This window comes from Mycena indigotica (assembly GCF_014461135.1).
Source record: "Mycena indigotica strain 171206Taipei chromosome Unknown Mind.scaff0006, whole genome shotgun sequence".
Classification (NCBI taxonomy): domain Eukaryota; kingdom Fungi; phylum Basidiomycota; class Agaricomycetes; order Agaricales; family Mycenaceae; genus Mycena; species Mycena indigotica.
This window is the reverse complement of record NW_023503005.1, coordinates 73,713-86,643: the sequence shown is the minus strand read 5'-3', so window position 1 is coordinate 86,643 and position 12,931 is coordinate 73,713. Positions and strand designations below refer to the sequence as shown.

Below are 12,931 nucleotides of genomic sequence, written 5' to 3'. Positions count from 1 at the left end.
GACTGGCAAATGTGGGTATTTTCAGATCCTAAATTATCCTAGCAAGAGCTTAAGCTTGATTTTTAACTCAGAGTAATATTCCTTCAGAGCATTGGATCATACCACATCCAACCATCCCGGTGACACGCACGCGAAATTTGCGCAGCTGTGGGATCGGGCTACACAGCCCGACCACAGCCATTGTGAATTGGCATGTGCCATTTTCGCTGGCAGACGCCGCCGCACAGCCGGACCGGAGCAGGGTTTCCCGATTGGGCTGGATGTCGGTCCGAAGCCCGCACCGAGCTCCGTTCCGTGCCTGAATGGAGGGTGAGCCATTGAAGGCTATTGGGAAGGATGGGACGCGTCTAGCGCGTGCCCATCCAGCTAGGACGACCATAGAGGGTCACCGGAGGTGGCTAAAGCTGGCACAGCCGCGTCGAGGCGCGTCCTAGACGCATCGCAAAGGTGAAACAGGCTTGTAAGCAAGCCTGCGTAAGCAGAAAAGGCCAGACGTGTAAGAGGGCAAGCAGTACGCGCTGTGCGCGCTGTGGGCACAGGCCAGATAGGCCTTTCGATGCGCCGGAGGGCAGTGGTAAGGCTGTGGTCAAAAACGTATATATTTGCAGCGTTTGTAGGCTTAGGGTAGAGAATTCGAGTGCCCGGCTCTGCGCGGGTTTTATTTTGCTATCGCCGTTCCGTTATCATTGTCGCCGTAATCGCCGTGTCCGCTATCGCCGTTTGTATTGGAGAACCTCTGTCATTGCGTCCCATTGTTCCGAGTACCCGCCCGTCGTCCCGCCTCCCCGCCCACTGTTGATCTTGGTCCCGCCCGTTGTTTCGCTTACCTAATCACCATCACCTTATCATTTCGAGCTGTTAAACATGTTTTCTGGATTGCAGCAGCTATATACTTTAGCTGGAACCCCCGTACTTGCGCCGCATCAGTTAACTACCCCACCCATTTCAAACTCCGACGTGATCCGGTCTGATCCGAGTGATCCGAGACTCGGCCCGCGTACTTTGGTGTTAGGCTCCCTGGTTTTGTGTTCTGTTGTGTTTTGTATGCTGATTTAGTGTGTTGTGTTGGAGTTTGTTTGTGTTGGTGTTCAGTTTTCTTGCGTTTCACCGGTGTATGAACTTGCATATAAGGCATTGACAAGTGGCCAGTCGCCAATGATGACAAAGGGGTGGTTGCATGCGGCAGCCCAAATTGCGGCTCACATGTGGAATGCACCCTTGTTATAATTGCTGCCATTTGTGTATTTCATGATCATGTTTGCAGTCCATTCAGGATTGCACAATTTCATGTGGTCATTAAGGTTGCTTGTCGAAGCATCATAGCGTGCACAAGTGACGAATCACAAAGGGGTTCTGCTACAGTCAGCGTTGCCCAGGGAGCAGACTGATTACACACTTTTTGCAATGGAACTCATATTGGATGATATGCCCACTGTGCTTGTTAGTTGGTGGCAGCACATAGTGCTTATAGCATGCAGTGCCACTGGTAGACCACACCTTAACTTGAGTTGCTATGCTGAGTGGTGTTCGGCCCATATTTGGCCATGCACCTAGAATGGCCTCAGGATTGTCCATATCCAGGTCTGGGTAGTGCTTCTTCATCGCTGAAAGGAAGAGAATGTCATTCTTTTGTTCAATTTGGCCGGATCACCGCTTTTTGATGGAATCAAAAGTCGCCTAAAAACCAAAAAAAATTGAGAAAAATTATTGCCGGTATTTTTTCCAAAATTGAGTGTGACCGTGACGTGCCGAATTGATCGAAATACTATAGTACCAGGTCAGCAGCCTGAAGAAAAGAAGTCAAAAGTATTATATTATATAATTATTAAGTTACATATATTATATGATAATATATTCCATCATTGATATTATGGATTCAATAGCCTAGATCACTAGGTACAGTCAGCCCTAGGTGGAAATAACTGTGTAAACTTGGAAACATCTCCAGTCCAATTATACGTATCATAAAGCCTCCATAGTCTTTTAATTGCAATTTCATTATGATAAAAATAGAGTTCTTTTTTGGCACTTAAAATATGGATGAAAAAGAAATCATTTTAGATGAAATATCTTATTTCTATATTAAAGGGTGAAATTTGTATTTTTTGATCTAATACTATTTTTATTCAGTTACTATATATCATGTGCTATTGATCGTTCTCTAGTATCTGTATATGCAGGCGGAGGAAGTGATAGGATCAAATTTAAGCCATCAACTTGGTTTCCAAGGCCAATTTGCTGATTGATGTTGTCAGTGTTATCTACTCTAATAGTTTCTGGCAAGTGCTTGTCCCTCCTTGTTCCAGTCAGAGCCAATCCCATTAGAGATGGCCCTGCATCTATTCTTGATCTCATGGAACTCTGTATATCTTGTGACTCAGATACCAGTGTGACAGGAAAGGGCTCCAGTGCTATAAGAAGGTCAGGAAACATAGACTACTGGTTGAAAATTTCCCTCACTAGTTCTGTAATTCATATTATCATGGTGCATTCTCCATCTTCTCCAGTACCAAAATGATATCCCAACCAGAATAAGTAAGACAAGCACACCTGCTGCTGAGCCTCCAGCAATCACTGGGCTTACTACAGCCCTATGCTTTGGCCAGCTTGTTATAGATGCATTTTGAGTAGAGCTAGTACTAGTGCTAGTTGGAAATGAAAACTTTGGCCGATCATGGGGTGTTGCAAAGTCTCCAGCATAGGTTATATAGTCAATCTGTGCTGCTGGGTTTGCAGGGCCAACAATGTTGAGAATAGTAGCAACAAGAGTGTGGTTTCCACTTGTCAGGCCTCCTAGCTTTGGTGTGGCAAAGTAGACAAAGTGTGGGCCAACAATACCCTGGGTGCTACTTGCAGTGAACGACCTGGTACATCAGCAAAACCGGAAAAAGCATAGAATAGTATATATATGTATATAAACTCACCCAAAGACCCAAACAACCCAAGCTATCAAACGGCAATGTATTGCCACCACGAAAAGTGATCTGCGACATGAGCTTGAGATTGCTCATATGACTTGGAAGTGTAGGTACGATACAAGGCAATGTAAGGTCACCCTATTCGCATCCAAACAAATGTCCGCCTGTTGCCATTGACCTTGCTGCTTACTGTTGCTCAGCCTGCCATGCAGTAGAAGAAGGATGCACAAATGTATTTATCAAACAACTGATACAAAAAAAAAACAAAAAAAAATTAAGCAGGGTCGTCGTCCTCCCCGTTGGCGAGTGCCTCCGCACGCAGGCGTTCCATATTACTGAGGGTGGGAGCTGCCGTTGGGATCACTGTCGTTGCATCGTTGGTCACATTGCGACCCGCCGGATCGCCAAATACAGCACTATGACGGATATATAAGCCCAGAATCGGATAGACAAAATGGAAATCATACCGGTTATACATAGCAATAGTTCGTGTGCGAAGGTTTGGCCTTTCCAGTTCAGTCATTACCGCCCAGAAGAACTTCTCGTAGTCAAATTGGCCCTCCCATCGATTCCATGAGCCGAGACTGGACAGCGCAAAACGGACCTGTCAGGAATATTCATGCTGAGTGGGAAGGTGACGAGGTAAACTGACCTGACAAGCCAGGTATGCAATAATGCGGGGTGTAATAGTCCGACAGTCAATGATCTTGGCGATAGCTTTGCGTCCAGCGTGATATCCATCGCTTTTGAGAGCTGACGAAGGTCCTTGAAGAATTGCTTTTGCAGACTAGGACAGTGTCAGTATATCATCAGCTTGCAATGACAACATACCCGGAGCATGATTGGACTTGCGGCGAAGTTACGCAGGGCGGTGATATCGTTTTGCTGACCAAAGGGGTACATGAAACAGGGTAACATGGAGCCGTCGAGAGCGTGGAGGCCAGAACGAACACCTTCGACAGGACTGGGAAGTAATGAGCTCAGGGATCAAACAAGAAAAGTCGTACTTTGGGTACTTGTCATTGTTCTTGTACTCCAACGGCAATAGCAACATACCGTAGTATGCGTCGTTGAAGCCAGGAAGGTCTTTGTTAAGAGCGGCATTGGCATTTGGGAAGATGGTGAGGTCGAAGCCTTCAAAGTTGATGTCGATGCTGTCAGCAGTGTTGTTGGGGGCAGGCGTCGCAGGCAGTAAGGAAATCCACTGGTGAATCTTGTAGCGAAGAGTTCCAGAGTCATCGGAGCGGACACTCTCTATGCCCGCATTAATCTGTGATCCTTTAGCAATCAACCATTGACACAAACGGTGACGCACCGAACGAGCAAGAGCATTGAGGAATTTGAAGTTATGGAAGTTGCTGAGAATAGTTGCATGAAGACCGGGTGTAGACTGCCAGAAGATGTCATATGCTTCCCCCAGCCGCTTATTGGCAGGCCTGAGGAACAGTGAGTACCTAAGAGCAGTCAAAATAAACCGTACGTCTCCTCCGCCTCATCTCCCGTCAGGCCCGTATCACGATTTAGTCCGTAGCGAATTATGGGTCCAAAGTCTTCAAATATTCCACTGCCTATGTGACGAGCAATGGTTCGCCCGACCTCGTGAAAGTCAGGTGGTTTGTCCGTCGTATTGGATGAATCGTTGTCGTTGTCGTTTGGGCTGCTGTGAGAAGAAGAATGATCACGGGACTGGCGGCAGTGCTGATTCGGCAACTTACTCTCGCTTGCGTTTGCGCCCACGATTGGTTTTGTTGGCAGCGATTATCTGGAGGGCCGCATAGTCGTTCTTGAGTTGAGTGATCTGGGTTTGAAGCTCGGCTGTTGTGAGCTCAGAAGCGTTGCCCCCAGGCGGAGTAAGAACCCCTGTATTGGTCCGGTCAATAAATGGAGAACTCGATGGTGGAGTTGGAAGGGGGAACGCCATGGGTGGTTCAGTGGAGGAGGGAGAGAGAGAGAGAAAAGGGGGGTTGATAATTTGATGGGTGGTGCCCCTTTATATGCTCCATTTTGTTTGTTGACTGAAGTCAGGTGCTGCCTGCGCGTTTCATGGGCTTGGAGCGATCACGCAAGCCAATGGACTTGTCGATTCCACCCATCCCCTTCCTTATTTTTGCAGAGTATCCCTCCCGCCGCCCGCAAACCCCCACAAATCTCGACGATGACATTTATACCAAACATTGTCAATCATTCCCCGAGAGTCCATCGAGCGGTAGAGGCCTCGATGGTGGCGTTCCAGCTGCATCTGTGGGTCCATCACCTATCTCCTGCACCAATTAATCGCTATTTTTCTAGATTGCTACAGTTCCATTAGTACCAAAGGAAGGATCCAAGTACAACTGGAAAACACCACCTGAGACTCTGGGACCACACTACATGCGCTTCCTCGGTGTCACTCAAGCCCTACAAGAGATCAGATACCGCGCCATAGCAAGATTTTTTTATAGTAACATCTAAAATCCATCTTATATAGCTCTAGATTGTCGACGGCACAACTGTTTTTCAATCGCGAACCCGTTTCTGGGCACGTCCTCGAACTGATATCAAGGAAGACTCATATGCTGCTGACAAAAGTGTCTTTGTTGTCCGGCGTGAATGGAAGAGCTCAAGCATAGGACCTGCACCGGAATGGACAACTCGTATTGGGATGCAGCACTGGCTGCTTGTGACTCTTCAAGAGGCCGTTGAGCACCTCTATCTATATTCGCTCCGATCAGAAAATGAAGCCAAGGTAAAATAATATCATATTTTCTATCCTCCTCTGATTACAACTTCAGGTGCAGCAGATGGAATCATGGAGCGAGCGAATGCTGGTAAGCATTTGAGTTTACCTCTCTTCCAATGTTTCACGACTTAACTTGGGCTATCTAGCCCTTATTCTGCGACTATGATCGATGGGAAAATTCTACTCCACAACGGCACCCACCGAAAAAAGATGCCTCAACGAATCCGGGCTCAACGGCTGTTTGTATAATCTCTCTGTATAGTTGGAATCTGAAATCTACGGTGTTCGATAATATGGCGCTGTCTATCAGTGGCAGTGTTTGCTGCGTTTTCTCTGCCAGCGACGACCCCAGTACCGACCTACCAGTCACTCGCGCCTTGGTTGGTGGCTGGCCAGTTGTTTGTCGTTACTGACCCTGCAGCCTCCAGGTCATGAGTCAAGCCAATTCTCCTGATATTCCATCCATATGGCCAAAGAATTTGTAAAACGATCGGTTCCCCTCTCTCGCCCTCGAAACAGGGTTCCATCCGCCCTCAAAAGCTGCTTCCATGTTATTCCAACGCCAAGGATGCCCTACCCCCACCTCCAGCTTCTCCTGGTTGGCATTCTCGTGCTTATGTCGTATGCCTGTGTCGCGCAGTGTAAGCACGCAGTCAATGGCACACCATTTGGACGCCTATCTGATCTCAAACGACACCAATCGACATGTCTCGCTTTCGAAACTCACCAGCAACTGACCACAGCCAATCGAACGACAGTGCCCAACACACTCGAATTGTATCAACGCCGGCAGCAAAAAAAGAAGGATAACCGTATTGCTACAGCCACAGCTGCCAGCGCATTGCAGTCATCCGAAGGTCTAGCAAATTCAGACCATGAGACATTGATGGTATGCTATAATACCTTCTTGGTCCCGTATCTCATGACCAGACCAACTAGCCAAATGTTGACTCGACACCAGCCGTAGAGCCAGACCCAGTTCCAGCACCGCTCAATGCAGCAGGTCGACCTATCCGACGCAAACGCAAAACTTGGAAGCTTCTTCAACAACTACCAGAGACGCCGTTGAGCCTCCCAACCACATCACTTCCCACCGAGCAGCCTACACCGCCATCGCCCACGCCGTCTACCTATCAGTGGGTTTGGCAAGGTTTGCGGACAACCGTGAACAGCTTTGGATTATTCCGCGATTATCCATCATGCCCAACCTACAACCCCGATGAACAGCTTGCAAATGCGGACCTTTCCGATATCCCTGTTCCTTTACATGCCAATACTGCGACACTGCCCCCCACTGAAGTTCCTTTCGCTACCCCGGTTATGCACCCAATGACTGTAGAAACCGAAACTTCTCAATCGGCGTCAGTCTGGAGTCATATGGCTGCGCTGGGACAATTCTCCAATTCCAGCCGTGCAGGACTGATGAGTTACTTCTGGGGTGGATCCGCGCAGAAAGACAATTCCCGAGTTTCAAGAGCTCGTCGACTTTCTGGGTTCAAGCGACTTCAACCCTGATGATGTGAAGGGAATGAATGTTCAGAAAGAGACCGAAATGCTTGACACACGACTGGCCGCACCTGTTGCTGGTATTCGCGATGGCTGGAAAACGGCGCCCATCAACATATCCGTTCCCGACGGGAACATACACCGGAGCGAAGCTGAGGCTCCTGTTTTTTCGGTGTCTGGCCTTTATTACCGTCCACTTGTGGACGTTATTAAAGCCGCCATCATCAATGGCGGCGCACGTTGCTTCCATTATACCCCGTTCAAGCAATTCTGGCTTCCTTCGCAGGACTCTCAACCCCAACGCGTCTATGACGAAATCTATTCCTCTGATGCGATGGTTCAAGCATACGAAGAGCTTCACCAACAGCCGCCAAAGCAGGAATGTACTTTGGAGCGAGTCATTCTCCCATTAATGTTCTGGTCGGACTCTACACACCTGGCCAGTTTCGGTACTGCCTCACTCTGGCCACTCTATCTGTTTTTCGGGAACCAATCGAAGTGGTTACGTGCAAAGCCGCGCGCTGGTGTCTGTCACCATGTTGCGTATTTCCCGAAGGTGTGTATGTTCTTATTGTACATTTGCGTGCGACTGACTACAATATTAAGCTGCCAGACTCTTTCAGCGACTGGTTCAAAACACAAAGCGGAGGCGACGGTCCGAGCGGCGAACTTCTCACTCACTGTCGGCGTGAGCTAATGCATGGGATCTGGAGGCTCCTGCTGGACGAAGAGTTTGTTGCTGCATGGAATTTAGCTAACCACTCTCAGAGTTCTCCTGGCAACTATTCGCAATATGGGCAAATGTCCTTGTCCACGGTGCCTGCTGCCGAAAGAACAAATCCCAGATATTGGTATGGAACTGGACCAAAAGCGACGCAAGAAGCTAGCTCGTATTGATGATGACCATCGCCGTGGTCGGCATTGAGCGTGTACGAACGTGGATATATGAGTGGGGCTATAAGATCAAGTCTGCTGCTGTCGAGCGCTTTCTCGGGCCGTTTTCCGAGGTGCCAACTTCGGTAAGACAGCAGTTGCTTTTTCTCTCTATCCCAATGACCACCATACAGAATGCCTTTTCCGACCGACTTGCTCGGTTCAACTTCAACCCCTTCAAGATGCTCGTCCCCGATTTCATGCACGAGTTTGAGCTCGGCGTATTCAAAGCTTTCTTTACACATCTCCTTCGGGTTTTTCAGGCATATGGGAATGGTTGTGTATCCACACTCGATTATCGGTGCGTGCAAAAGCAGGACCTGCCGAACAGTTATCTGATTCCGCTACAGATATCGTCTTATCCCTACATTTGGACAAGCGACTATTCGGCGATTTACGGAGAACACCTCTGCTCTCAAAAAGCTTGCGGCATGGAACTGGCAAGCGATACTCACCGTATGTAAATTTTCTCGGATATTCAACACATATATTGACTTCCCAAGTGCTCATTGCCTGTTGTCGAAGGATTGCTAGATGACCCGAATGACAATGCATTTGTTCTCGACATCCTCTTTACTCTTGCGGAGTTTCATGCATTTGCCAAACTCCGCATTCATACAGACGACACCATAAAGCATCTCCGAGCCCTGACCAAGGAACTTGGACGACTGCTTCGACGCTTCCAACGTGTTTTCTTACCCAGTTTGGCCCAACGCGGCATACATCCAAAAGAACTGCCATCTGAACACAATGCCCGCACGAGTCGGAAGGCTAAACGAGCGGCCAAAGCTGCCGCCACTCAACAGGCTCGTGGTTCTCAGCAAACAGCAAGGAGTACCAGCAGCGCTGCTCCAAAGGAGAAAGTTTACTCCCTTCTCACCTACAAGCTACATGCTCTTGGAGATTACGTGAAATCAATTCTTTGGTTTGGATCCCTGGACTCGTATACAACACAAACGGTACGTGTTCCCCATTTTTCTTTGTTTGTATAGTTTCACCTATCATCTATCTAGGGCGAGCTCGAGCATCGTCGTGTGAAACGTTTTTATGCGCGCACAAACAAAAACCGGGCTGTACGGCAGATGACACTACTCGAGCGTCGTGATACGTTCTTCCGCAACATTCGGGCTCGTGCTGTCAAGCGTGCAACCGCACTTGTTCGCCCTCATAAACCAACACCCGTCCATCAGCGTCGTAACAAGAGGACGCTGCCTTTCGCGGAGACAGAGGCCCTCCCCTACATGGCACCGGAACAGCATTACCATGTCGCATCCACCCAAAATAACAGTATTCATCTCTCTCCCATCCTGGCTATCCGACCATCGTGGTGATCCTGCTGTCCAGGTGTGTTTTATTGTGTCATTAGCGACGATGTTCACTGATAGCGGAGGATAGGACTTTCTACCCAAGCTTCAAGCCCATTTGCTTGGACGTCTAGTTCATCCAGACCATACTGGCGATAGTAACGAGTTCAGCAGAGAGCAGTGCGAGGATATCATCTTGCGAAATGACCGCATCTATTACCACCAAATGTGCCGAGTCAATTACACCACCTATGACATACGACGTGGTCAAGACCATCTCAATCCAACACGCCGTTCCGATGTTATGATGCTCAGCCCCGAAGGTGATACCTCGCACCCTTTCTCATATGCGCAGGTCCTGATGATATGCCACGCAAACGTCCTTCGCAAGTCAAACCCAACCCCGCAACATGTCGACTTTCTATGGGTCCGTCGCTATGCTTTTGACAAGGGATATAAATCTGGCTTCAAGCGAAAGCGTCTACATCGCGTTCATTTCATACCAGAAACAGACTCCAACGCGTTCGCATTCCTGAACCCAGATGAGGTCATTCGGGCTTCACATCTGGTTCCAGCCTTTGCGCATGGCAAATGCACTCACTTGTTGGCGAGCGACTCCATTGGGCGCTTGACGCGTGAAGGACTGGCTCCAAATGAAGATTGGACATCGTACTACGTCAATTTGTCAGTTTCTCGTCTTTTTCCTACATAAGCAGCACCCAAAGACTTACTGCTTTACAGCTTTGCTGATCGTGACATGGTCATGCGATACTTTGGTGGTGGTATAGGTCACTATCGAGTACCACTGCCATTGGATCCAGAGCCTGAGCCAGAGCAACAGCCGCAGATGGATGACCAAGAGCTACCAGTCGACACCCCCATTATCATTCCCCAGGCGGTAGAACCTCCCCAAGAACCGCCTTCGGGCCCTGCAGATCAAGAGGAAGTTGCCCCAGACCCCAACGAAGGTCCCGGTAGCGACTTGGAATCTAATCAGAGCGATTCGGATTCGTCTTCCGAATCAAGCTCGTCTGCTGGTTCCGATAATGGGGACAATGACAAGCTGCAACACAAGAGGGCACGTATTGCAGATGTGGAAAGAGCAGGCTCGGAGGACAACGAAACCGGTACCCAGGCTCGTGTCCTGCCGCGCGTTCGTTTAATTCTGCCATCACACCCTTCCGACTCAAGCCTCGGCTCCCAGCAAGGACTGCCGCTGACTATCACGGTGCCTCCTTCCTCTCGGCCTCGCCCGCGACCTCGGCGCAAGATTGTGCATCAGCAAGATGAAGAGGCAGAGTGGGAAGCAGGGGAACCTTACCCAGAAGAGCTCCAATATGGTTATGCACCGCCGTAGTATAGTACATATATGATATTCCTTGTCGGTCTACAGATAGAAAGCATGTGCTACCTTGCACCTACATAACAGTAATATATCTTCTTGTAAGTGTCTGTCCTGCTTGCATCCTACTTGGAAGCTTTCGCGTTGCCCGACTTGTGCTTGCAAGGCAATGCAAACCACGACAGGCTTGTGATCGATTAAGTCGCTAAATCTGGAATTTACAGTTTTGCTGATGTAGTGGATTGGCCATCAATGGAGAAGCTCATACTCAGCTCCCAGTTGTCTATGGTCGCACTTGCAGGGAGTATGCCATATACAGACACAGCCGTGCCTATTAAGAGGGTTAATGCGGTTTTGGATAACATATGTTTTTCTTACCAGAGAACAGAAACACAAATGAATCACCTACTGTTGCACTGGTATGCGTGGAATTGTTATGTGGATAGAAGATTGTGTCAAACGTTGGAGGAAGGGTCGAGTTGCCTTGCAAGTGGTAGTCATTCTTCACAGTCCACCCTCCATTCCACTGGATTTCCGTTCTTGGAATTGGTTTGGGCGGAGGCTGCCTACTATGGTGACCGAACTGGCTCCCGAGTCTGATGATGACGTGGCAGACAGTGGCGCGGATTCAGAAGATTCAGCGGGAGAGTAGAAGATTCGGAGGCAGGTTTGTCTTTTGGCTATGAACTTGAACAAGTGACTGTCGACTGGGACTCTAGGTGGCTCATTACTTGCTTGTACTTCTTTAGACCTTGCAGGAGGGTAGGGGGCCGACGTACTCGTAAGAGGGTACAGCTCACCCTCGCCGTCTTGTAAGGTTGCCCGGTACCCAGATGTGGGACCATTTGGGCTTGTTAAATGTTAAATGTTCCGGGCTCCTATCATCCACCAACATTGTACGCCCCTCCACATTTGTGAACTCGCTCACTTGGATGACAACATAGTCCACAGCTAGGCCGAGGAACCCTGTGATTCCGAGGCGAAGAATACCCGCCGTAGATGCAGTACCCGTCACCAAGACCAGGCCAAGTGTGGCTGGCGCTGCATATGTGTATGGCTCGTAAGTGCTGATTTCATCGGCGTTGGCACCAGGACGTGTCGAATCACTGATTTTGATAGTTTGGGGATATGGGATGCCCTGAGTAGACGAACCAATAGGGGGTGTTACACCGTATAGTGCCATTGAAGTTCCTATGGCAGAGGGAAGAAAATTGAATAGGAATAGTACTTTCAAGCACATCAGGGAAAAATGGAGCTGCAATATTAAGCTATATATAATATATAGCAGTGATAGCACTATTGAAAAGTCCCCCTGCTCATTGTAACACATAGCAAAGTGTACTGTAATATAGCAGGTGATAGCAAAGAGAGATGATCTCATAGCACAATATAGCATAGACAGTAGCTATCATAAACCCACAGAAATTCATGAAAATGAACATCCTATTTCTTGCCTTCTTTCCTTGCTTCCCTCAGTTTCTGGTTAGAAAACAGGCACTTTTTAAGTTTCACAGAAATGAATACTGTTTATGGGACTTGAACCCACAACAGCATGAAAGACAGCAAGCAGGTCTACTACTAGTCTATCAGTTGATTATAAGGGGTGGATTGTGATGGGCTATAGCCTTGGCTCTCATAGTTGATTCTCTTACAAACTGCTTTATTTTATGAGGTCTTTACTTGTTTACAGGCTCCATATGTTGGGACTAAGTAGCATAGACTGCTTAAGTACTTTATTTCATAGGACCTTAGCATCTTCCTAGGACAAATGTAATTATTGCCTTGACTTAACAACTTAGAATTGTATATTCTCAGTCCAGGTAACAGGGCAATTGAATATTGGATCAATTATTACTTTATTGCCAAGGTTCACTAAATAATATACTACTATATAGATATATGTATAGCTATATTATGCTATGATTATTCTATATAGCTAGCTGCAGTGCTATGATTATTCTATATAGCTAGCTGCAGTGCTATATAGGCTATATTGACCTCATATCTGCTATGCAATGCTATATGGAACCTCTATTAGCTATCTGTGCTATATTCTGCAATATAAATGTGTGGATCACTATATGGTGCTATCTCTGCTATATTCTATCTCCCTTTGCTATCTTGATTTTGTTTTTCCCTGATGCACTGCTCTGTGCTCACCAAAGAACTCGAGGATCCAGGGTGTAGACTCGCTATTCTGGTGCACAAC

The 12,931-nt window shown here is 47.9% G+C and overlaps 1 protein-coding gene across 1 annotated transcript; it reads left to right on the top strand.

Annotated features, from left to right (window-relative positions):
• Positions 1-6,205: 6,205 nt before the first annotated feature.
• MIND_00656300 (uncharacterized protein) lies at positions 6,206-10,737 on the top strand (the record flags this gene model as incomplete). Its single annotated transcript, XM_037363290.1, has 12 exons — positions 6,206-6,526; positions 6,577-7,063; positions 7,113-7,699; positions 7,750-7,959; positions 8,031-8,162; positions 8,211-8,377; positions 8,427-8,532; positions 8,580-9,035; positions 9,090-9,257; positions 9,304-9,420; positions 9,472-10,064; positions 10,122-10,737. The coding sequence occupies 12 exons, from the start codon at positions 6,206-6,208 to the stop codon at positions 10,735-10,737; spliced, it is 3,960 nt and encodes a 1,319-aa protein (XP_037218934.1).
• Positions 10,738-12,931: the final 2,194 nt, after the last annotated feature.